At 39.5% G+C, this 26,421-nt stretch overlaps 2 protein-coding genes across 15 annotated transcripts in view; one reads left to right on the forward strand and one right to left on the reverse strand.

Annotated features, from left to right (window-relative positions):
• MED12L (mediator complex subunit 12L) overlaps positions 1-26,421 on the forward strand; it is a 319,956-nt gene that overhangs the window by 117,914 nt on the left and 175,621 nt on the right. The gene's annotated exons all lie outside the window — the stretch shown is intronic.
• Positions 924-26,421, reverse strand: part of P2RY14 (purinergic receptor P2Y14) — a 51,687-nt gene continuing 26,189 nt past the window's right edge. For 2 of the 9 annotated variants that reach the window (XM_038571226.1, XM_038571229.1), the window contains exons 2-4: positions 8,366-8,530; positions 7,172-7,284; positions 924-3,057 (exon numbers count right to left, since the gene is read on the reverse strand). In XM_038571226.1, the coding sequence (XP_038427154.1) occupies positions 2,012-3,034 (1,023 nt within the window). In that variant the 5' untranslated portion in view covers positions 3,035-3,057; positions 7,172-7,284; positions 8,366-8,530 and the 3' untranslated portion in view covers positions 924-2,011. Of the gene's footprint in view, positions 3,060-7,085; positions 7,089-7,171; positions 7,285-8,365; positions 8,531-24,698; positions 24,847-25,287; positions 25,632-26,421 lie in introns of those variants that run through there. The other 7 variants (XM_038571227.1, XM_038571225.1, XM_038571224.1 and 4 more) reach the window with 6 other exon arrangements.

The following is a 26,421-nucleotide window of genomic DNA, read 5'->3' on the forward strand; positions in this document are numbered from 1 at the left end:
CCTTACCCATATGTCACTTCCTAAAATATTCTACTCCTTTCATCGCACTGCTTCTATACAATATGGTTAAGTGTTATTTTACTGTCTCTGAGGTAAATATGTATTATAGAAACCATATTATGAACTAGCTACAGAAACAAAATTATTCCATAACGTAATTTAAAAAATTAGTACTGGTAATCTCAGGGAAGTTTCTGGATTAATTCACTGTTGCCACTACTCTACTTTTTTTTTTTTTTTTTTGTAGTTCTGGACTTGATACGCAGTAACGGTTAATGAAGTGTTGCTTTTTACAGTATTCTTACCTGGCTTGCACAGTTGTTTCCTGAAAAAAAATCTTGATTTTCACATTACCCATCTGCTTCATTGGTTACAAAGACATTATTTGGCACTCCTCATTTCTTTTTAGTTTTGCTTTCTCTCATGCCTCAGGGTGGGGGGGGGTCATGTAAAATACCAGTATTTACTAATTTGCCCTGGCCAGTGGAGATTGTGAAGAATAAGCACAGCCAGTTTCTTTTGCAGATGTATTTAGCCAAACATATATGGTAACCTTAGTTTTGTCAAGCATGTTTATCATAGCTTGGGGATTTTATTCTTTTTGAGAGAGGATATTTGACTCAGAGTGGAGAGCGTGGAGTTTCTACAAAGGGTAGAAGCTGGACAGTGAATACCTTCCCAGCTCTTCTTCAATTTAAGGTGTATTTTCCAAGTTTTTCCTAAAATCTGATGAGTTCCAAGAGCATATGAAATACTTATTTTGGGAAAGTCTGTGGCAAATAAAAGTTTTGAACACTTTGCGTACCTGTCTTCCTTCCTTTATGCATAATTGAGCTTATTAAAGAAACTACACGTGTCTTGATGGTGAAGAAATTTACTATTATTTTTTTCCTACCTTGATTTTTAAGAAAGAAAAAACTGAACAGTATTGAAAATAATTTCTTTATTAGTACATATGCAGTAAAGGAAAAAAGTACATACACGTGACTTAAAAAATGTTCGAGAAGAACTTTTAGAAGGTGGCCTGGATGTCTTCTGGCCAGTCAATAACTCACAAGCCAGCAACCATATTCCATATCTGCACATTTTAAATTCATCTGCTTTTCCAAAAATGTGATCTGTAAATTTTCATTTTATGTGTAATTTTTCACTCATATTGTAAATCTTAGATTTCACTTTTTCCAAGTACCGGTTGCTTTCCAAGAAAACTGCTTCCGCTGCTCCTAGATGTGTGTATGTGTGTGTGTCTTTGTCCCAATCAGCCTTTTTCCCCCCATACCATTGAACAGGGAAAGTTGCTGGCAGCGCATACCAATATCTAGCTTCCTTCAATAGAGTCCACTAAAAAATATTTTAACACCAGAACTCCAGGCTTATTAAGTAGATTAATAAGTCTTCCTATAAAACATACTTAAAATGTATCTTATATTACCCTCAAAATGCTATCAGAAAAAAATATTACTGTTTTGTTTTCTGCAAAGAACAGAATTTCTATCAACTTTCCTTTGAAATGCCATGAAGATAAGTCATAGGGGATTTCTTAAGTAATTTTCTTGGTGTCTGCTTATCTTCTTCAAATCAGAAAAAACTTGTTTCACTACAAACAGATCTCTAGTTCTTTAATCAGACTGTGCCTGTCTTAAGTTGGTCTTTGGTGACCCTGCTGAAAAAAAATCATATAACTTAATTTTTGTGTTTAGAGAAGGAAGATGCCCCAGTGAATTGCCTTGATTGCTTCCTATTTTCCTTATGCGATTTAAATTTCTACATTAACTGACCAGGCTAGTGATTTAAATCGTCTGTGTTGATGGAACAAAATGGAGTAATGCATGTATTACTTTTTTCTCTGGTATTACAAAAAAGCAAGGAAACTTCTATTTTGTGTTTATTAACTAAATTGGTTTGTAATGCCTAGCGATGATACTTATCAGCATGGACATGTTTCTTATTCTTCTGTAGCTGAAGATTGCAAATACGTGTACATGGATTTTGTTTGAAAGGAGGTGGGAATTCACAGTGTATCTGTGCTTTCATGTGTCGTATTTTCTCTTTTGGTTTTGGATGTTTCTGAGTCATGTTGAGCTTTGAAAGGGATATGCAGTTTCTTACATAAGGTTTCTCTAAAGGGCTGGCATAGGAAGAAATAAATAATAGGATCTAGGCATACGTTTGCAGCCGACAGGAGCAGAGTGAATTCTTTTACATAGAGCAAAATTTCTTTTGATCGGCAGCTGTAATGAGCTTCTGTTTGGCTCTGCGTGTAGGGGATTCTTGCAGTGTGGTAAGGTACAAAACAGACAAAAAATACAAACATGATGCTGAATATATTGCGGCTAGATTTCCTCTTGACCGAAATGGAATTCCTTCTGGACTTAAGGTGGGACTTGAAGATTTTCCTCGTGATAGCAGTGTAGAAAAAGATCAACAAAAAAAACACAATCCAGAAGATGCCCACAAAGATGTAGTTTGAGGCTTTATGCCACTTTAGTCCCAGTTCGTTTTTAAGTGTCACGCATTTTATGCGTGTAACCTTCACGTTGCTCACGTTCTGGTTGGTCAGGATGATGTTGGGGACAGCCAGCAGGAGCATGAGCACCCACACCATCACTGACAGGAGTTTGCTGTAATTGACGGAATGGATGAAAGAAGTCAAAAGAGGCTTCACGATTTTATAGTATCTGTCAAAGCTGATGAAACCAAAGAACACGATGCTGACATACATGTTGACATAGAAGAGCACAGCGGAGACCCTGCACACGAACACATGGATCCGCCAGGGCCCCAGGCCAGAATCAGCCAGAATCTTGAAGGGAAAAGTCAGGCTCATCAGAAAGTCAGCAACAACAATGTTCTTGAGATAGACGATGAAACTCTTGGAGCTTGGCACGTAAAAGAATATCCATCCAGATACACCGTTGAGCAGGATCCCCGCGACGAAGACCACGAGGTACAGCACGGGAACGATCTGCTGAGTTATGACGGTGTTCCGCGAGCAGGACTCCTCTGGAGGCTGCGTGGTGCTGGAATTGGTCATCTTGTACCTTCCGGAGGGGAGGCCTGGGAAGCAATGTTAGGTAGTCACTCAAAGGGCACAAGGGCATCTAGTGAATAATTTGTCGGATAATAGCACAAAGGCCAGTGGATAGAGTCAAACCTGTCTTGTTCTTGAAATTAGGTGTTAGCTCTGTATTAGTTGGATACCCCTTCCTCCCTCCCTCTCTCCATTCCTCTTGAAAAGGGAAGAGTAGGACAGATGACAGGAAAGAAAAATGGGAGCAGGGCAGTTGGGAGTGGGATCAATGTTTTCCTAAAATAATAACAGTTCCTTTTTAAAAAACTCCCAATTTAAATATGAATAAACTCCACATATTCATTTAAATACGGTCTCAAAAAATAACGAAACTGTAAAAACAGAGAATGTTTCATTTTATTTAGAACTCGGTTTCATATAGTAAGTTTAAGAGCTCTTGACAGACCTTAATTTTTAAAAGCCTAACTTATGTATATTTTGGACATAGGACAGTGTCTTACAAGCACATACACCCAAATGTAGCTGGTATTGTCAGTGTTGGATTATGAGTATCTTCCACAATGGAGTTTTTCTGTGTTATTTTTGCCATTGACAAATTTTGATTTGCGTTATTTTTATGAAGTAGAAGATGAATACAAATGATAAATGTACCTTAAAAATTTCAAACAAAAAAATTGCAAAGTACATTCTAGATCTATGTGGCTATAGAGCACATAATGTGGCCAGTCCAGATTGAGATGTGATGGAAGTGTAAACGCACACTGAATTTCATAGACTTAAGACAAAAAAAAGTTAAAATATCTCAGTATTTTTAATATTGATTACATATTGAAGTAATATTAGAAATATGCAATTGGGGACGCCAGGTGGCTCAGTGGTTGAGCATCTGCCTTCAGCTCAGGGCGTGATCCAGGGATCCTGGGATCGAATCCCACATCGGGCTCCCCATAGGGAGCCTGCTTCTCCCTCTGCCTGTGTCTCTGCCTCTCTCTCTCTCTCTTTCTCTGTCTCATGAATAAATAAATCTTAAAAAAAAAAAAAAAGGTTAACACCTCATTAAAAGAAAAGTATTCCATTAAATAAAATACATTATTTTCATGTAATTTTACCTTTTTAAGAATATGGCTACTAGAAAATTTAAAATTACATATGTAGTTTGCTTCATATTTTTTTATTATTAGTTTGCTTCATATTTTTATTTATTTATTTTTTTTAAAGATTTATTTATTTATTTATGATACACAGAGAGAGAGAGAGAAAGAGAGAGAGGCGCAGAGACACAGGCAGAGGGAGAAGCAGGCTCCATGCACCGGGAGCCCGACATGGGACTCGATCCCGGGACTCCAGGATCGCGCCCTGAGCCGAAGGCAGGCACTAAACCGCTGAGCCACCCAGGGATCCCCTGCTTCATATTTTTATTGGCCAACACTGTCTTAGGTATTAACCCAAACCTTCTTTTATTAGAGAATCCTGTATATTTTTCTCTGATGTCAGACGTACTGATTTAGAGCACAGGGAAGATTAGAACTTCTTTGAAAGATTATTGGATATGTCAAAACTAATGTTCACTGTCCATCTTTGACGTAATACCAGCATCCTACTCGATACCCTTCACTGGTCATTCCTTGGCCTCAGGATAAAGTTCTGACTCTTCAGTGCCAAAGTCCCTTCTTGATCTGATCCCTGCTTCCTCCACCCTCAGTCATGAGTTCCTCAACCCATCTTCCCCTTGGTAGGTTCCATGATTTCTCTCACCTTGGACCTTTGCACAAACTTTCATTTATGTGGAAAGTCTTTTTACTACCCTCTTGGCTCATTAACTTCTCTTCATCCTTGAAGCTCAGGATGGATGTCACTTCCTTTAGAAAACTTGACCATCCTACCCTTTTGTTGGAGTTGGTTGGGTATGAGGTCCTTCTGTATGTGTCCTCCTAGTTTTGTGCCTTTCTCCTGTTACAACACTCAACCTCCTTGTCCATTTTTTTGTTTGTTTTCTTCTACTGTAGTAAGCCCCTTCATAGATAGATCATGTCTTTTTTTTTTTAACCGTTATATTAGTAGGATTAAATTAAGAACATTAGATAGTCAAACTATTTGAGAAATAAAAGGACATACAATCTGGGACTTCAAGACACGAATCCTTGTTCTTGAGAAATTTACAGGTAGTCAGGCATCATAGGGAAGAGTGATTGTGGAGTAGTTCCCTTGAGATCAGAGAACGTATCTTGTTCATCTTTGTACTCCTGCTGCCAAGCGCGGTGTTTCATACACAGTGAGTGAATGGCTATGTTAGTACAACGAAGGAAGTGTGAGAAAGTCAAATTTGGAAATGTGGGGTATAAAACTCAGTCATATTCCAAATAATCATATGTGCAAACTTTGTGTGCTACTTCCAACTCAAGAACACCTTGCTTCTGTGTACTTTTCTTCGTGCCATATGGCAAAGCTTGGAAATATTTCTAGCCATCTGATTTTGCCATTCCCTGCACTTCCTTTGGAAGGAAATCTTACTACTTGTACACTTGGCTCTGATCATAATAGATCGTAGTCATTTGCTTTTATGTAACCTGATTCAAATTTTAGATAGGAAGCAAATGGGCCATGTTTTCTGTTTTCAAATGTCCACTGTGGCAAAGAGTGTGTCTCCTAAATAATTTGTCTTCTCTCCTGAGAGCCTGATGTCATGGGTCCAGAACTGTGTTATCAGAATCCTGAAAATGTTGAGAATGTAAGCATACATGCCCTGGTGATGTGCATTATCGCCTCCTTGCTCCTTTCCCTGTCTTTGAGGTTGATGGAGGGTGTGGTGATGGGTCCAGGTAAACTTCTAGAGCAGAAGAACCTTCTGAAATGGAATGAATACCAAAGGCTTCCTTGGGTTTTTCTCCTCAAACACCTTCTTGCTATTTTGGCCTCTTTTGAAGCAATCGCAGGTAAGAGTCTCTGTTTTAGGTTAAGAAGGTTTGACTTACGCTGATTGGGAAAAGAGCCAGGGTATCACTGTCATTTGCATTGTTATTTGGTTAGACACAGTAGAGACAAATTAAAAGGACAACTTACATGAGGAATGAGCTAAAAGTAGGCTCACGACAATTCTGGTATTAGTTTTTAAGCTCTTAAATATTTCTTTTCCTTAGCAGTGGTATTTGTGATAGGGCATTGTGTCCTCTAGTACATGTTTTACTGTACTTGGTGTCTCGGAGTGTGGCAGGCTTTTATGCAGTGATAAATTGAGAGATGTATGAATATGGAGCTATCTTGAGGCATTTACAGAAAGTGAGGACAATTATATATTGAGACCAAAAGGTAGGAATGAGAAACAGAACAAGATCCTAACAAATCTTGTAACATATGCCCGGTCTCCTTATTTTTAGTGTACAGATGATATTATGTCCTGATGAAGCTTCCTGAGACTTCAAATCATAGTCAAATAGTCACCTATTGATGCTCGTTTTATACAATGATAGAAAAAATGAGAACCAAGTGAATCAGAAAACGAAGAATGTCTTGGTGTGGTCCAACTACTCTCTCTTTTCTGTCCCAGGGTCTTGTTTGGTTCACTATCTCTCTCTCTCTCTCTTAAGATTTTATTTATTGATTCATGAGAGACACAGAGAGAGGAAAGGCAGAGACACAGGCAGAGGGAGAAGCAGGCTCCACACAGGGAGCCTGACGTGGGACTTGATCGCCGAACTGGGATCACACCCTGAGCCAAAGGCAGACGCTCAACCGCTGAGCCACCCAGGCGTCCCTGGTTCACTATTTCTAAGCAGCTTGTCCAGCCTATTAAAGATGAGAGATAGCACAGTGGAAGAAAATGGTCCATATGTAAGAGAAATAGAGGTCAGTGTCTATTGGTACGCAAAGATGAGTAATGAGCCTCAAGCTAAGCGTGTTTTTATTAAGGTGAATGTTTCTGGAGTGACCATTGCTTTGTATGGCCTATATCAACTAAATTCTTCCTAAAGAGAACACCCAGAGGTTACATTATTTAATCCTCTCTACTTCAGAAACAGTTAAAGTACCACAGCCCTCAGACCTTATATGGCACTACCTTCTCTGGAGAAGAGGAATTATTCATTCATTCATAATGTTGGTGAAATTAACAAAGCTCTGATAATATTAGTTTTTTAAAATTACCTTTTTTTTTTTTTTTTTTTTGGTATAATAGGAAGCTTCCGTTCAGTGAAGCAATTTAGTCCAATGTGTGCTTGTCATCTTGAAGTGGCCATAGAGGTTCTTCACTAATAATCCTGTATGGAAGAGAAAGTGAAGAATTAAGTGAATGCCAGAATGTTATTAGACAACTATGGATGGTAGCAACGTATTATAAAATTGAGCATGTATAATTACATAATATTACAACATGGACCTTTGTTGTTTTACCATATTGGTCTTGGTTGTCAATGTTAATAATTATTGATTTGGTGTGAACTTTTTTTTTTTTTTAAGATTTTATTGAGAGAGTGAGAGTATGAGTGGCGGGGTGGGGGCAGGGTGGACGGAGGGAGAGGGAAAAGCAGGCTCCGGCTGAGCATGGAGCCCTACACAGGGCTCTGTCCCAGGCCCCTGGGATCAAGACTTGAGCCTAAGGCAGATGCTTAACTGATTGAACCACCCAGGTGCCTCTGGTGTGAACTCTTAAGGGAACCTTACACCCTTCAGAGTGTTGGATATGAAGTGTTCATAGTTACTGGTTTATTTTTTCCCTCCATGAATACAGATGCTCAAGTCAGTTTATTAAATTACTGAAGTTAACAATTATTTTAGTCAGAAAATCAAGGCAGTGTTTTTGTTTTAGGTTTTTTTTTTTTTAAAGATTTTATTTATTCATGAGAGACACACACAGAGCGGCAGAGACACAGGCAGAGGGAGAAGCAGGCTCCATGCTGAGAGCCCTACGTGGGGCTTGATCCCGGGTCTCCAGGATCACACCCTGGGCTGAAGGCGGCACTAAACCGCTGAGCCACCTGGGCTGACCCCCCCCCCCCCTTTTTTTTTAAACCTTTGCACTGTTGATACTTTGGGCCAGGTAATTATTTGTTGTGGAGGACTGCCTTCTGCATTGTTGGATGTTTAGCAGCATCCCTGGTTTCAATCTACTAGATGCCACTAGCACTTGTCGCCCTGGGTTGCAACAAAAATGTTTCCAGACATTGCCAGGTGTCCCCTGGGAGGCACAGTCTGCCTTGGTTGATAGCCACCAGTCTAATGGGACTGATGATGCATGGACTTTGCAGAGAGAAATCCCCAGAGCCATATTGTCTGATAGGAAAAGGGTGAGTTTGGCAGAATGGTGGTTAGATTTCGTTCTGCCTTGGTCTATGTTGTCACCTTTCTGAATTCTTCAAACCAGTACTTCTGAAACTTCAGTGTGCAGGTGTGTCATCTGGAGATCATGCTAACGGGAAGACTCCAATTCCATAGGTCTGGAGTTGGGTGTGATGCTCATGCTTCTAGCCCAATGACCTCTCTTTAGCAATTTTTTTCCCCCAAGCCCTGTACAGAGAAGACATTTAATAAATATTTGATGAGGAGGGTTAATCATTTGATTTTCTTTTCTGTAGTTGGAACTCTAGGTAGGAACAAAATTGCTTTTGGGTAACCTTGAAATCAAAGATCTTTCTTAGAGTTCTATCCATTACAGATTTCATCACAATATAGACATCTACTTGAGAACAAGTGATAAAGAACATCTTATATTTACTTAGAATATTCATATAAAAGGTCATGAAGTTCTCTTTAGAAACAAAACAAAGAGATTAAGCTCTGTGGAGGAATATTGTATGTGATTCACAGCTGTAGTGATTATGTTCTGGTCCTGACTTCAGGACAAGGCTCATGCCTGGGGAGGGGAAGAGGAGCAAGGGATGGCTTAGGATAGTTGGGCTTTAGCTATATATATGGCATTTCATGTCTTAAACTCTAAAACAACCATACATAAATGTTATTATCAATTAACACTGGGTAGTTGGGTGCATTGGTGTTAACAGCATTGGTTTGTGTACCTTTAGTTTTGTATATTTAAAATTCTTGTAATTAGAAAAAAATGCATATGGAGAATGGATTGCTTCCCAGTTACTCTTATCAGCACCCACTTACCTATGATGAGCATCATCTTTCTGTTCTTTGTTCATTTCTTACAAAATAACCCTCTGTTATTTCCTCCCCCCTCCTTACAATCTAAACATCAAAAGCTTGAAAGCCAGCGTGCCTCAGATGTTTTCACATGACATAAATATTTGTTTTCTAGATGATTTTTATGTCAATGGAAATAGTCAGTGGTGCCTGGGTGGCTCCATCAGTTAAGCATCTGACTCTTGGTCTCAGCTCAGGTCATGATCTCATTGTCTTGGGATTGAGCCCCGAACTGGGTGTGGAGCCTCCTGAAGGTTCTCTTTCCCTCTTCCTCTGTCCCTACTTCCTGCTCACATGCACGCTGTTTCTCTCTCTCTCTCTCTCTCTCAAAAAAAAAAAAAAAAAAAGAAAAGAAAAAGAAAAGAAAAAAGAAAAAAAGATGTGTTATCATTGTGAACATTTCTAAATTTATTAAAGCCATTTTCTTAGTATTGTGGTTTTTTTTTTCTCTCTTGCCCTAATGTGTAACTTTTTTTTTGACTTTTGGTGCCAATATGTTCTATCTTTGATGGTCTCCAAAGATATTAGAATGAGTAGAAGAGAAGGGATTAATGAATAGTTGCTTGTTCAGTCTTGTAGTCATATTTTATAGTTTTTATGTTACTAAATACTTTATAAGATGTTTTGTATTTAAAAAATATTTTCTACTCTTCAGTAATATCCTTTCACAGGCTTCTTGTCTTTCTTATTCCCTGGTCAGTTGAATATTTTAGAATGTCTTCCACCTTGAGTCTTTGTCCTGGTTTTCTCCCCATTATTGTGACTCGTTGGTGTAGGTAACAGTGTCCTCTGCTCCTAGGTCTTAGATGCTTTTGGGGAGAAATCATTAGAAGCATGCTAGTTTATTTCATTAAAGTTACTGTATTTTCTCTGTGACTGACTGTTCCTCCCCTTGCTTCTCAGAAGCCCGTTTTCTGCTGGGCTGTCAGGCTTTTCAGTGGCCATTCTGCCATTCAGCCATCTCATTGTGCTTTTTGATGTGCATTTCCCCGATGATCAGTGATGTTGGGCATCTTTTCATGCCTGTTAGCCATCTATATTTCTTCTTTGGAAAAAATGTCTATTCAATCCTCTGCCCAGTTTTAAATCAAAGTATTTTGTTTTGGTGTTGCCTAAGTTTTACATGATATTGGATACTAATCCCTTTTTGGATATATCACTTGCAAAATACCTTTTCCCATTCAGTAGGTTGCCTTTTCAAATTTCTGATGGTTTCTTTTGCCACACAAAAGCTTTTTATTTTGGTATAGTCCCAATTATTTATTGTTGCTTTTGTTTCCCTTGACTGAGGAGACATATTTAGAAAAATGTTGCTATGGGTGCCTGGGTGGCTCAGTGGTTGAGCGTCTGCCTTTGGCTCAGGTCGTGATCCCGTAATGGGATCGAGCACCACATAGGGCTTTACTGAATTCATTTATTTAAAAAAAAAATTTTTTTTTTTGGTGGAGTCTTTAGGGTTTTTTTTTTTTAATTTTTTTTATTTTTTTAATTTTTTTTATAGCATCTCATTATCTGTCAATGGTAAAAGTTCTACTTATCAATTTGGATGGATCAATTGGATCAATTTGGATGTCTTTTATGTCTTGTCTGAATGCTCTAACACATCCAGTACTATATTGAATAAAAGTGGTGAGAGTAGACATCCTTGTCTTGTTCCTGATCTTAGAGGAAGAGTTTTCAGTTTCTCTTCATTAAGTATGGTGTTAGTTATGGATTTCTGGAGTCTTGTGTTTAGGAGTCACTTTGCCAGTGGGGTGTGTATATGTATGTTCGAGGGCAGGCACACGTGGGTGTATTGAGTTTGTGAGTGTGAGTCCTGCTTTTTATCTAGGTATGGAAGATCTGCAAGGAAGGAGGAAGGTTACCTCCAGTTGTTCCATTAGCCTCCAGGTACCACAGCATGGAGAAACCTACAGTTTCTTTCCCAGTTTCTGAAAGTGTTTAAAAATTACTGTGTTTGTGATTTTTGATTTTTGACTCTGCTTTCTGTCTTCTGCACCGATGTGCTGAAAGAGGAATAGAATTGGACCATTTATTATGGTGATTAAAAAAATGGCTTTGGGACACCTGTGTGGCTCAGTGATTGAGCATCTGCCTTCAGCTCAGGGTGTTTATCCTGGAGACCAGGGATCGAGTCCCGCATTGGGCTCCCTGCATGGAGCCTGCTTTACCCTCTGCCTTTCTCTCTCTCTGCCTTTCTCATGAATAAATAAATTAAATCTTAAAAAAAAAAAAAAAAAAGAAAAAAATGACATTAATCAGTAAGCGGTGGTAACTGTGCTGCTGGGGGCAACCTAGGTCTGCTGCATATGGTTTGGATGCCACCAAGGACTCCCCCAGGGTCCTTGGCCTGAGGAGGGCTTTGCTTGTTCCTGTTTGTTGCCTTTTGCCAGTTTTCTCTTGTAGTAGACATGAGGTCTTGATTATACCTGACTCGATCCTCCTAATTCCTGGCCACTGTGGCCCACTGACCTCACTTCAGTCAGAGTCTGAGAAACAAGCTTCAGTTGACATACTTGGATGAATACTGTGGTTACATGCTTCAGATGAGGAGCTGTGCTAATTGTCACATTAGAAATGTCTGCATGCTCTTCTTAGGCTGAATTGCACTTATCTGGGATCTTCTTCTATACATAAGCTCAGCTCTATCTTGGCTGCCAAGCTTTCTTCCAGGGCCTCTCTCGTCACAGACTAAAACTCATGACAATTGTAAATCTGTGTCTTTCTGCTACAAATAGAGCCAGTCTTCAGTCATGTGTGATAATGGGCAATGGGTTAGCATAATTAATAAACTGATAATACCTAAATCTAGTTTTTACTGTTAATTCGAACCACTTCCCTTAAAATCCTTAGAACTGGCAGCCAAGTGCAAGACTGGCACATCCATGAACTCAGAGATCTGTCTTCACCTCTTAGCAGATTATGGGAGCTGCTAGAGGAAGGTGAAATGGAGCACAGGCACCAAACTTCTAGGAGCCATGAAAATAGCCACCTATTACTGCCTCTATAGTGGAAACTGCGTCTGGATTGTCAGGATGGATCAGTGAGGATTTTGCACCTACACTCTGTCATGGCCTAGGATTTATCAACCTTGGCACTGTTGACTTTTTTTTTTTTTTTCTTTGGAATTTCAGCTCTTTGTGGGTGGGCTGTCTTGTGCTTTTGTAACATTTTTAGCTGCATCCCTGGCCTCTATCCACTAGGTGCCAGTAGCACCCCATGATTTATGACTACAAAGACCTGTGTACAGACCTTTCTAAGTGTACCTGAGTTGAGAACCACTGGAATAGCCCCCTTCATGGTAGGTATAGTTGATTATTTTGGTATATGAAGAGAATTTAGTCCGCTCTCTTACTTACGGTTGCTAAATCTTAACTGCATATTGAGTGACTCATCAGTAGTAAGTAATTCAAATCCTTAGGTCTCAGAATGTGAAGTGGGCTTACTCTGCTCCTCTGTTGGAATAATAGGCAGGCAGTGCAGTATAGTGATTAAAAGCATGCATGTTGGATGCAGCGGACCTTGGTTAGAAACATGGCATAATTACTTAATGGCTGTGGGTTCCTAAGTGCCTCTGTGTTTCAGTTTTTACATCTCTAAAATGAAGGGGTAGTCCTTGCTGCCTCAGAGGGTTCCTCTTCCTGTAAGAAGCAGATACCTGGTGCCTGGCAATGTGTGACTCAGAGGGAACAGTGAGGGTTCAGGGAGTGACTCAGCTGACAATAGAATAATCACATGTCTCTGAGACTCTCAATCTGCCCAGGACTTCCCCTGGGTCAGCGTCCCACACACTTTCCCTTAGTTCCCTGCAGTTATTTCAGGTTGATGTTCTGCACTGAAATGAGGGCTTCAAGGGGCAAGGTGTATCTTTGGCTGAGTGCTCAGAGCCTCCTCGGTATCTGGCCTAAAAGTACTTGGGTTGGGGAGAAGGGGGGAAGGCTGTGCTTCCTATGATCCCTCTTTTCTAGTCACAGGAGTGGCCCTCTGATGGGGAGTCCAAAGTGTTGCACGGTCCTCCTCAGCAATCCACACAAGCCTGAGTTGTTGATGAAAGTGACGTGTAAAAAAAAAAAAAAAAAAAAAAAAAAGAAAAGAAAGTGACGTAAAGCTATGAAACTCCAGGTCTTCAGAGTTTTGGGAACTGATTCCTCTCTATGTCTGGAATTAGAATGAGCTACGTGGATTCCTGACTTTTTTTTCCAGCCTGTTCTGCAGCATTGCTTTTAAATACGTGGTTCTATTCCCTTGGGCCAGGAAAGGAAATGAATCTCTGACCTCTTTTTGCCTCTCTGAGATGATGTTTGTATTTCTCAGTTAGGCATGCATTACTCAGATCTTCAGATCTTGGGGCTAAGGGCACTAATGCATATCCCTTTGCTATGGGGTTGGGAAGAAATTTTCATTTCTGGGAAACCTACACTTTAAGCTACTTAGCTAAATATCAGCCACCTGTATGTGTGTGCAAGAGTCAGCGTTATATAGTCCAAGCAAAAGAATATAAATATTTAGGACTTTAGGTGGGAGTGGGAATACTGCAGAAAAGTGATACATTTAAAAACCTAACCTTTGATGTACTTCCTCCATGTGGGAAGTTTGATTTTTATGAAATCTATTGTGACAGTCACTTGAGTTATGCAATTCTGTAAATGAATTTGTACTTTATTAACACAACAAGTGATAAGCAACTATATGCATTTCCAAATGAGTAGAATTTAAATGTGAAAGATGGAGTTTTGTGTAGCTTAAAGATGGTGCTCAGAGTACATTAAAAGGAAAGACCTAGGTCCGCAGGTTGGGGTCCATTATCGAATGTATCCTTTACAGAACATTCCATTTGTGATGATTTCACTTTTACAAGGGATGTCAATACGAATCAGTCAAGTACATTATCTTACGTCTTGCCATGCTCCACAAGAGTGATGAGATGGCATTTAATTATTGCCTCAGCTGTAATGTCTGTGAGAAAATGATAATGACCAGCTAACAAGTGCTCCATTGCAGTTTTATGCTCAAGACATACCTGTACCAGGACTGGTTTAGTTTTACTCCATGCTTTTATTATTATTATTTTTTTAAATGCAGCCTACTCTGGACTTCCTTCTAATCTTTTATACATTATTGCTTTCCTCTTGTATTTTCAGTATCTCTTTCTGCCTAGAAGCGATTTCCCTGCAATAAATAAACCTACACAAGTCTTTAATAAGGCAGGGTAGAAAACATATAGGTCTAGAGGTCATGACAGCCCAGTAGCTATAAATTTGCTCAAGACTTTTCCATCCTTCTATAACAGAGTAAAAACCCTAAATAGGTGAAGAAATACTGATTTCCAGTAAGCTCGTCTTGTTTCTTAATATCACTGCCCACTAAAAGGAACGAGGGCTTCTTGGAGAAATGACTGACTTTTAGTAAGGCACAGGGAAAGTACAGAGTAAGTTGAGATAAACCTTGTGGGCAAAAAGCAAGGAAGTGCTCAGCCCAAAGAGAGATGTAGAAAAAGGACATGGGAGCTGCCTTGGAGGCACTTCTAAATTTGACAGTTTGAATATCAACAAGAATGACAATAAGAGATTTAAGTACTTAAAAAATAAACCAAATTCAGGAATTGATTGTGATATTTAGAAAAGAGATTGGGGCGCCTGGGTGGCACAGTTGGTTAAGCATCCAACTCTTGGTTTTTGGCTCAGATTGTGATCTCAGGGTCGTGAGGTTTACGTCCTGCTCTGCACTCAGCAAGGAGTGTGTTTGAGTTTCTCTCTCCTTCTGATCCCGCCTCCAGTTTCTCTCCCTCTAAAATAGAACAAAACAAAACAAAAAAACCCAAAACAAGAATAGGGACTGAAAAAGAAGATGCAGACAGGGAGAAGCTCTTCTTTACAGAAGACTAGTCAGAAAATGTAGAATGAAGGATAGAATTAGCAAGTGACTATTTTGCAATCTCAGTGTAACGAGGCAGCAGTTTTCAGTGGGTACGAAAAGCCGCCAGTCTGTGAAAGGTTGTGGGAGAACAGGATATTCCAGTCTAAAAGTATCACTCTCTGGCCATTTGGAATACTACAGAACAAATGGTACCTTTTCAGCAGGGATATCTGGCAGTCACTGAATGATCAAACTTACCCCAAATGGGATAACTTCGTGCCTCCGGATAGGATTCAATTAGATGTATACAGCGTACCTTATCAAAAAGCTAATCATTGTTGAATAATTGGACAGATTCAGAATGTGGATTGTTCTGTAAAGCAACCAGCTTGGACTCTCAAAAAAAAAAAAAAAAAAAAAAATCTGTGTCCTGAAAAGAGAACAAATGTGAAGGGGTGGGAGGAAGTGATTCTAGATCAAAAGAGGCCAAAGAGAAATAACAGTGTGTGAATGTGATTGGTGGGTGGTGGTGGTGGTGGTGGTGGTGGTGGTGAGGGAGTGGATAGAACTCTAGGAATTATTTTGAGACAGTTATGAAATCTGCATACAGGCTCTGTGTTAGATGGTATTATTGAATTCATCTTTCTAGTGTGTCAATGGTATGGTTAAGTTGGGGAATATTCTTACTCTTCAGAGACGGATGCTGAAGTATTTAGGACGGACAGGTCATAATTGCTTGCACCACCATTTTCAAAATGGATCAGGAGAAGAAAGTAAATGTGTGTGTGTGCACGTGTGCATGCATATGTTTGTGTATTGTATTTGGGGGGTGATATATATATTATATTACATATATTATATATATATACTACAGGATATGTGCATACACATGTGTATGTATATGTGTAAATGCACGTATTCTATGCATGTTTTGAGACCAGTCCTGAGCTCAGTACCTGACATAGAGCAGAGGCCTGACAGTCCCTTAGACTTGTTACCCTGCTTACTTGTTCTCAGTCACCTTGGGGAGCTTCGCTGCCTATCCTTAAATTGGTTTATCTTATTTTATTGTTTGCCATCTTCCTTTCTTTTTCTAGCCAAAATAATCTCCACTTAGAACACTGTTTAAAAGCATCAACAGAGCGAACTTTGCCATTTGTCTATCCACATATTCCGTGGGTGCTTATTATCAGGCAGTGTTGTTGGCGCTGTGGATCCATCCTGCCAACTAGGAGCTCAGCGTCTGCTGCTTCTGGAACCTGGGCTGCCCATCCCCTTCCTCTCCGCACTGTGCACCTCTGTCATCTGCAGTTCTGGGTCACTCACAGTCCTGGACGCCGAGGAGCCAGGTTGCTCCGCCTCCACAGAGGAGAGCTTTTCCATGACCGAGCTAATCACGGCCTGTGCTGGGCTGTCACTGTGTCTTGTCTTCCCTTTCTGACTCCTCACATTTTATAGCAATAACTGCCATTCACTGGGAACTTTACCTTGTACCCAACAGAGGCAGTGCTAATTGCTTTTAAAACCATTTCTTCTTTTTCATGAAGAGTCTATATGTTGAAAAGAATCTATGTAACCTAAGGTAGAGCACAGTAAACAGAACACAGCGCTGACCTGAGAGCCAGGACCCCGCCAGTCCCCCTGCATCTCCCTCCGTCCTTCTCCCTGGCTGTCTGCCGCTTTCTGCCCAGATGTAACCCTGTCTTGAGTTTCGTTTTTCATATCTGCCCTTTTAAAGCAAATTATTTTAATCCATATGCACATATATTCCATTACAAAATTGTTCATGCTGTATGTAGTCTTCCAGGACTTTTTAAAAATCCTCAGCTCAGCATATGATTCTAAAGTTTACCATTTTAGAAAAGGAAGTATTTGGAAAAAGATGAACATTCAGGGATCCCTGGGTGGCGCAGCGGTTTGGCGCCTGCCTTTGGCCCAGGGCGCGATCCTGGAGACCCGGGATCGAATCCCACATCGGGCTCCCGGTGCATGGAGCCTGCTTCTCCCTCTGCCTGTGTCTCTGCCTCTCTCTCTCTCTGTAACTATCATAAATAAATAAAAATTTAAAAAAAAAAAAAAAAAAAAGATGAACATTCACTCACCCTGTAACTAATAAGCATTTTAATTCCTAGGTATATGCCCTAGAAATCTCTTACAGAAGCATACCAAGGGACATGTATAAGGATGCTCATAGAAACAGTGATAGTAGCAAAAATGTGGGCATTAGCTCAAAGGATTATTGGCAGGAGAAACGGGTAAAAGAAAAAAAATTGGTGAAATTTTATGCAGCAGTGAAAATGAACAAACTGCAGCTATGCAAATTTAAATAAATCCTCTTCTAGTTCTGATAAAATAAAAGTAACTCCACTTTATAGTTGAGGAAACTCAAGTCTAGAGAGCTTGAATAAATTGTGTGCGATGTCACAACGAGTATGTTTTGGACCTCAGATTTGAATCTAGGTCATTCTAAAGCCTTAACTGCTAGGGAGGGAGTATTGTTTCCTGTTGGAAAGACATCTTTTTGTTGTCTTGTCTGTTCTGCATGGAGAGAGAGCTCTGTATTTTCACCTGACCTGGCAAATGGTTCACAGGAGGACTTATGTAAATTTTGTAATGAATGACCCAGAACATCCTTATGTTGCCCAGGAAGAAAGCAGGTGAAGGGAGCTTAGTGGTTTGAGCAAGTTCCTGGGATAGAAAGCAGAGCACGTGCGCCGAGAACCCAAGCTCCCTCCCAAGCCCTCACCGACTGGAGCTTTTAACCTGTCTGGTCTTGCCTTGGTTTCAGGCCTCCCCTTTAGGAGGTGGCTGGGAGACACCTGGCAGATATGACGTCAGTATGACTTCATTATAACTGATCCTGCTCCCAGGCTGCTCAGCCGGGGTTGGCTGGTGCTCATCTGGTGGAGAACAGGCCTCTCCCCAGCCGTGTGACCCTTACCTATACCATAAGTCTGCCCAGCCCGCAGCAGCAACAGGGCTGGCAAGCTTTCTTCTGTCCTTTGAATGCCACCGACATGATTAGCCTGTGAAAAAGTGCCGCTGTGTTGGTGTGTATGGGGTGGGGGGTCTGGGGCAGGCAAAACAAGCAGCTGTTTGGTGCCTTTGTCCAGTAAACCAATATTCATCATAAATGTAGATTATTGTGCTACTTCAATATTTTGGCCCAGTGAACAAAAATTGAAATAAAAGCAAATGCTCAGCTGCCTGGCTGTCCCCTTGAGCTTTTCTTTGTCTGCCACCCAGGGCCCAGCAAAGCTCTGAGCCAGGTACATGTTTTTTCCCCCCGATCCCAATAAATCCTGAAAGGCTTCTGGCCCCTTGTAAACTGGTGAGGGCTTTCGGCAAGGGTCTGCAGACGTTACCACCTGAGCTTTGTCAAGCACCGCGTAGGACAAACGGGGCTATCCAGGGGAATTTGCTTTCACGTTGTCACCACAGTGATGCTGAAGCCCAGTTGTATAAAGATCTAAAACACACCAGCAGAGGTACTTGGAGCCCTGGCCTCTGTCCGTGGTTGTCTGGCATCTGAGTGTGTGCCTCGTGTTGGGCTGCATTAAAACATCACCTGCTCAGAGAGGCCTTCTGTCTTCACGACACCTGACACAGCCAGGCTTCCACCCGGCCCCCTCCAGCCCCTCATCAGGTTTTATTTTCTTCATAGCGGTCTTCATTATTTAAAGTCATACTTCTTTTGGGCAGCCCGGGTGGCTCAGCGGTTTAGCGCCGCCTTCAGCCCAAGGTGTGATCCTGGAGACCCAGGATCGAGTCCCACACCAGGCTCCCTGCATGGAGCCTGCTTCTCCCTCTGCCTGTGTCTCTGCCTCTCTCTCTCTCTCTGTCTTTCATGAATAAATAAAATATAAAAAAAAAATTCATACGTATTTTTCAACTTCTTGTCTCCATCACCCCCTTAAAGGACTTGATTATTTTCATAAGAACCGAACTTCTCTTGCTCACTACTAAATTAGTGTCTGGCATATACTTAGTGGATATAGGATATATGAGTGAATCTATCTGTACAATTTTGGTCAAATTAAGGAGTTGATTTACCTGTCAAAGGATGAGTCTGTTTAGAACCTCTAGAGTTTTACAATTTCTATCCGTGCTATAGGTTAAAATGTGTAGGTATCTTTTAAAATCTTTGGTGCATAAAATTGGATCAACCATGATCTTAATTTATGAAATATTCTTATTGCAAAGTTGATGCAAGTTTGACTTTAAAAAAAGGTTAATTCTATTATTTTTAATCATGTTACTAATTTTCCTTAATCTCGATAACCGAAACAAAAGGCAAGACAGTCATAAGCTACGTGTTGCTGCATGCTCTGTCCTCCTTCCCACATGCCACCTCTGGTTATCATGTACCGTAAATCCTGTGCTCTTCATTCTGCTTGCCTTGTTTTATAGAGTTCTGTAACATCTGTACGTGTTCCTGGAAGTGAGTGTATCTGTAGTATGTATGTGTATGAAATTATGATGTTTTAAAAGGCCACATGTGATGTGTTAGTGAGTTAACTGCATCATACCACATATCATCCATGTTATTGAGTGTTGCTCTAATTCCTTTGTCTTGATGACTGTCACATTCTATTGTCTGACCATTTCAGTTTATTCGCTAAATTTCCTGTGTTTGGGGTGTTTCCAGGTTTTTGCCCGTGTAAACTCTTCTGAGATGTACATCCATATTGCCTCTTGATGGACATGGGAAACTTTTTTCTTGTAGGTAAAAATCTAGAAGTTAAAGCGTCGATTCATAGAATATATGAACGTTAATGCAAACAGTGCCAAACTATGTTCCAATGTGGTTGCACCAGTTTATACTTTTATCAGTAATGTGTAATGATCCTGTGCTTACATATCCCCTTCAACATTTCATATTCTCAAGTTTTTAAAAGTTTTGTGACATGATACTATATTGTGGCCTTGATTGGCATTTCCATAACTGATGTTACGGACATCTCTTCATATGATAATCAGTTATTTCCGTGAAATATCCAGTCATACCCTCTCATTTTTCTTTTGGGTGGTTTATGCCGTTGTTGATTTGTAAATATTCTTCAAATACTGTTGATGTCTGCTTTTGTTGGGTTTATATATGGTGAAATGCATTTCTCAGATTGTAACTTGTCTTTTCATGTTTAAAGACTTATTTTGATAACAAAAGTTACTGGTTTTAATATAGTCAAATTACTTTTTTTGAGTTAATGTTTATTTGTATCCAAAAAAGGTTTTTTTCTATCTCAAAGTCTAAAATAAAAGTTCTCACAATATGATCTGAGGACCACTGGGATCCTTGATACCCTTTCAGGGGGGCATTTAATGTCAACCCATCTTCAAAAGAATAGTAACACGTTATATGCCTTTTTCACTTATTGTGCTGCCATTTGTATGAAAAGTGCAAAAGCTCTGGTTTATAAAACAAACCTACAGGGACTTCACCTGTCAAGGCCAGGTACACATCTGTCCTATAGTCAATGCATAGCTTACTGCTGTGCTTTCTCAGTAAAAGAAAAGGCCACTTTAAGGTGTCCTTGATGAAAGAATGCATATTGTTAATTTGGTTAGATCTTACTCTTTAAGTATGTGTCTTTTAAATATTTTGCATTACTGCATAGGAATTGTTCCTAAAGCTTCTGCCAGATATGATTGTTGTATAGAGCAACAACACTTAAGTGATTGAGAAGTGAGATGAATCAGATGCTTTTTCCCGGATCATCATTTTCACTTGAAAACATGATATACAAATTATAGTAATTCAGACTGGGGTATTTGGCAGACATTTTCTCAAAAATGGATGAAGTGAGCCTTCATCAAGGAAAACAAATAGCACTTTCCAGTATTTGGAGATCAGTGCCAATATTAATACCATTTTTTGATTTTATATAATGAAGAGTATATTTCCAGATGAGTATACATCTCCAAATGATCAATGATTTTATGATGTTATAAAACCTAGCACAGGTCAAAGGTTTATTCAAAGACTAAGTTAGACTAAAAATCTTAATGTAAGAAGAATATTCATTGATGAGGATTTAGTTTCTACATGGTGAATAACCTTTAAGAAAGCACTACATTTGTTTTGGTGTGGTGCCAAAAAAAAAAAAAAAAAAAAAAACCAATCCAGAAGGCTATTAAAACACTTCTTCCTTTTCCTATTACATATCTGTGTGAGACTAGATTTCCTTTAATATGTTTTTTTTTTTTTAAAGATTTTACTTATTTATTCATGAGAGAGACACAGAGAGAGAGAGAGAGAGAGAGAGAGGCAGAGACACAGGCAGAGGGAGAAGCAGACTCCATGCGGGGAGCCTGGTATGGGATTTGATCCCGGGGCCGTGGGATCAGGACCCGAGGTGAAGGCAGATGCTCAACTGCAAAGCCATCCAGGCATCGCTTTAATATGCTTTAATTAAAACTACATTTTGAAACTGGTCAAATACAGGAGTGAATATGAGACTCTTAGTCCAGATGTTAAAGAGAGATGCAAAAATATAGAATGTAATTTTTCTAATTAAACCTTGTTTTGAAAATTTATCTTTCATAAAAATGTACTATTCATGTTAACATTTGGCACCGTTTTAAAAAAATTACAGATTTAATAATTTTAATATCTAATATATTAAAAATGGCTAGATAGGGGGATCCCTGGGTGGCTCAGCAGTTTGGTGCCTGCCTTCAGCTCAGGGCGTGATCCTGGAGACCCAGGATTGAGTCCCACATCAGGCTCCCTACATAGAGCCTGCTTCTCCCTCTGCCTGTGACTCTGCCTCTCTCTCTGTCTCTCTGTCTCTCACGAATAATAATACTAATAAAAAAAAAAACCTTTAAAAAATGGCTAGATATAACTTACAGAAATGAAGCTCTTCGGGCTTCTGAGTATTGTGAAAGAGATCTTGACACCAAAAGTTTGAGAATTCCTGGTTAAAATATATTTTACTAAATTTTCTAATAAAGATTTTTGGGATTAGTTTGTTTATTTTGACATCAGACCTTAATTTATATGGTCGTGGACAGTGTGTGGGCTGTCTATAAATACCAGAAAAGGACACTAGAATAATTAAATTTTAAAAATATGTAAAACGTCCCAGTCTATCTTTGTAACTCCCACAGATCAGATATCTTTCATTTCATTCTTTTCTTGAGTGTTTTGGTAAGGTTGTCTGTTTAGTTATTCATCCACCCATGAAACATGTGAATTAAGTAAATAATAACCCTCATATCTTTTTCCCAGCTCTCTCTGTATAGGACTACCATATATGGGGTACAGGGTCCTGGGCTCCCAATTGCCACGTCTTTAGTTGTCAGTCTCACTGGTCCTGCCTGGAAAAGACTGACCTGCTTATTTTTTTTTTTTTTAATTTTTTTTTTATTTATTTATGACAGTCACACACACACACACACAGAGAGAGAGAGAGAGAGAGAGAGAGAGAGAGGCAGAGGCAGAGACACAGGCAGAGGGAGAAGCAGGCTCCATGCACCGGGAGCCTGGAGCCTGACGTGGGATTTGATCCTGGGTCTCCAGGATCATGCCCTGGGCCAAAGGCAGGTGCCAAACCGCTGCGCCACCCAGGGATCCCATGACCTGCTTATTTACAGTGTACGTCACTCGTCGTAGTTGGTGTTCAGTGGATCTATGTTGATGGAATACTTGCTACTTTGGTGTCCGCACAATACCCAATTTTCTGTTGAAATGATAGGAAGTGAGTTGGGGAGAAGTATTTGTGTTCCTTTATTTTGCGATTTCTTATTTGGCCCTGTGAGTATCAGATACTAACTCAAGAAATTTCCTGTGAGGTTTTAATCTTGCCAGTACTATCTCTGACATAGTTATTAGCAAGGATGGGGGAGAGAATTCTATTTTTATTGAAGAGCTGCTGTGTGTCAGACACTAACATGTCTCCATTAGTGTCTTAGCAGCTCTTTGTGGTGATAGCTTTATCGTGATGTTTTATGGGTTATGGAACAGAGGAAGATCATAGAGACAAAAGAGCTAAGAAACAAACGTAGCTCAAGGTCACAGCAGATTCAAATGCACCTGTTTCGCTGCAAAGGGCCTGCTTTTTCTACCATATAAAATTGCCTATATAAAAATCTGAGTCCCCATAATATTGACTGTTTTATGCAATGTGATTTTTGCCACTGTTGTGCAAACAAGTTAAGAGGCAGAGCCATCCTGTACACTTGCATCTCCAACTTGTGTTTATGTATAAATTACACTTTTTATTGGACTCATTCATCTCATTAGATCAGAGAGAGATGGAGTAGGTGAGAGAGCACTAAATTTGAAGCCAGATAACTTTCTCCTTTATGTCTCATCATTGGCCTTTATTAGCTGTGTTAACATGTTCGAATCAATGAACCTCCCTGGACTCTAGCTTCCTAACTGGTAAAACAGAGCCAACAATAGAAAACGTTTCCCAGTGTAATTTGGCTGCTGGAAACATCCAATTTTGATAATATCTGTGCAAAGGCTTTAAAAGCAGAGGGCTGTATCTAAGGGGATTCATCACTTGGAATTATTCATTAGAAGTCCTGGATCTCACTGTCATATAAAAATTGTATAAAATAGCATTAATGGTTTTCTCCTCACCCCTTGACTTCTGGGGCTGCCTTTTGAGACTGTGTCTCTCTTCCTTTATTAGATTGAGTCATATAAAGTTGCTAACATTTGGCTGTTTTTTTAACCTACAAAAATGGAAATTTCATATGATTAGTGCTAATACACTAATAGTTATTAGTGAAATTATACGTGAACGATTAATAATAAAAAAAAAATCTATGCTTTTGTGTTAGCTATGTTGTGATCATAGGTCCATATGGACAAAAAGTAAGCAAGCCTAGATCTTGGTTATGTTTTTCAAAGCAAACTTTTACTTTAAATTTTCTTTCTGAGACTATCTTGATTCCATGTGGTAATCCCTACCAGCTGAGAAAGGTTTTGTGTTGAAGAAGCACGAAAGGTAAGAAGTATGAGCAGGGCTGATAGGGAAAGTCCTCTAGAATGGAAAGACGACTACAGCTGTATCGAGAGATTTATCTCTCATGGATACTATAAGTGGGGAAAACTGGTAAGAAAGTTGGTAAGTATAAATATGAATTAAGACTTAAGAGGTTGAAGTTTCTTCATTTAGAGAATCATTTGTTAAGGCTCATAACTTTTTAAAAATAGTAAATTTTGGGTGTTTTTTTTTGTTTGTTTTTAAACATTTTCTCCAACAGAGTGGGGAGGTGCTTGTGGTTGGTGAATGATCCTGTCTCTGTCTTCTTTCACTTACTGTGTTTTCACAATTTCTCCAATACATGGGGCTCTTAAATAACTTTTTGGCTGGGAAATATACCTGAGTGGCTTCTAAGCACAAAGTAAGCCTTAAAATTATCTGTTAGTCCAGACTTTATGAAATTTACTCTGCAGTTTGTAGAAAAACAAAAATAAGTTTCACAGGTTATGTACTTTGTCCCTGCCATCCACAAATTAAAACTAAAAAAAAAAACAAAAACAAAAAAAAAAAACACCAAATACTTAAACACTTGTGAAGTCTCAGAGGAAGAAATCGGAAGTTAAGAATCAAAGATATGAAAAGCCAAATTTAAGACATTAAAAAAAACTAAAAGCAGCTACTAGGCTTATTTAATTAATGTGACTTTCCTTTAAGAATCAATTGTGACTCACCCTTAATTCCATACAAGTAGCTCAGTCATTTAGGTTTCAGAGAAGACTTTAAATGCTTCCTTGCATGAAGTATTTTACCTTTGGTTTCAGTTTTTGCAGAGTCGTGGCCATTTGTGCTCTTAAACCAAAACTATTTTGCCTTTTCCTTTCTCTAGCATTTCAGTTCTTTATTGATCTCCCTCGCTCTGAGGATTACGTCATAGCCCTGCTGTGTTGGTGCTCCTTACTGTATCCCAAACTGATTTTAACCCACTATCCACACACACAGCGTTATCTTACGCTTTACAAGCAGTAAGTGTAACACATTTCTTAAAAATAGGGATTTCTTAAAGCCTGATGCATGAGCCCATGGAAGAAAATCCTGCCCCATGCAATTGAAAGGAACATTGACAGGGAACAGTTAATTGGACTTATTTTAGTATTTGAACTTGGAAAAATCAAATCTCACCTATAAATCTGTCCCTTTATCATTTAATCATTAAAAAAAAGAATTTATGACCTCACTAGCACAGACAGCCGTTTCACATTGGAATCACAAATATTCTTTAAATAAACTCTGCATTGGATGAACTTTTTTTTTTTTACTTACCAGTTTTTCCTGTCTCTTCCCGTCTCTGTAGGCAAGATTGGATCAGCAACTGAGTCTAACATCTGATGTTGAGGGAAATAGACTTTGTTCTCTGCTTGGGCTGCTCGTGTTGACCAGTGGGAAATGCTGCATTAGCTCTCAGACCAAAACATTTAAAGTACTCTGTGAGATGTTGACATCTTGCCAAAGGCTCGAGTGTCAAATACTACAGATGTCCAGTCCTCTTCAGAGCCCTGCTCTACCAAGCGCTTGTATAAGTTGGATGTGATTTATGCTTATGGTTACAAATTATCAAGGCCTGACCAAACACTAACTGATAGGAAACTGGGTTCAGAGAGAAAGGGGAGAGCAATAGAGCAAGTGAGAGCTCCAGCCAGCAGGAGGCTAGATATTTCCCATGCCTAGCTGTGACCTCTTCCTGTGAAGCTGTTGTAAGAATAGCTTCTGTGTTTATTGGGAAGTATTTTCAAATTGTACTTCACATGGCTTCAAGTAGCTCCTTGAAGCTTGTTGGAAAAAAATCGAGAAATGTTGGAGAGTAAAATAGACCAGAACGTTTGTCACTCTGTGCAGGTAGGCGGATCAGGAGTCTTGATTGAAAATCTAGGTTATCTCCTTCAGCCTTGGGTGCCTGACTGCTCTACCCTTGACCCAGTTCCAGGGGTGTGCTGATCGTGCCTGATATTCTAGCTGTTATCTTGACACATTCCTAACCTTGAACTGGTGCTGTTATGACTCTAATCTTTCTTCTTGTTACCCCCTTGTTTTACATTTGGTTTCTGGGCACCCTGTTTGACTCCTAATTTCTGGATTCCTTCCTCAAACAAATTGTTGCTGGGATTCACTGTTCTTACACAGTACTCTGGGTTGATGCGATCATACTACCTCTCAGGAGGAAGGGGGGGCCTGAGTCTCATACACTATCTACTTTGAACTCATCTGATTTGGACTTGTATCATCCACTTTATTCATTTTACCACTTTCTTTCCCTTTCTCTTAGGATAGCATGCTCATTATCACTCATGCTTATTATCATTGTCACACAAAATAAAACCCTTCAAAGCTCTCACTTAAGCCCTTTTATTAGATATTACTGTCTATTAGTTATCCAAGGTATAAACCATCAAATTATCC

The sequence above is a fragment of the Canis lupus genome, chromosome 23 (genome assembly GCF_011100685.1).
Source record: "Canis lupus familiaris isolate Mischka breed German Shepherd chromosome 23, alternate assembly UU_Cfam_GSD_1.0, whole genome shotgun sequence".
Lineage (NCBI taxonomy): Eukaryota > Metazoa > Chordata > Mammalia > Carnivora > Canidae > Canis > Canis lupus.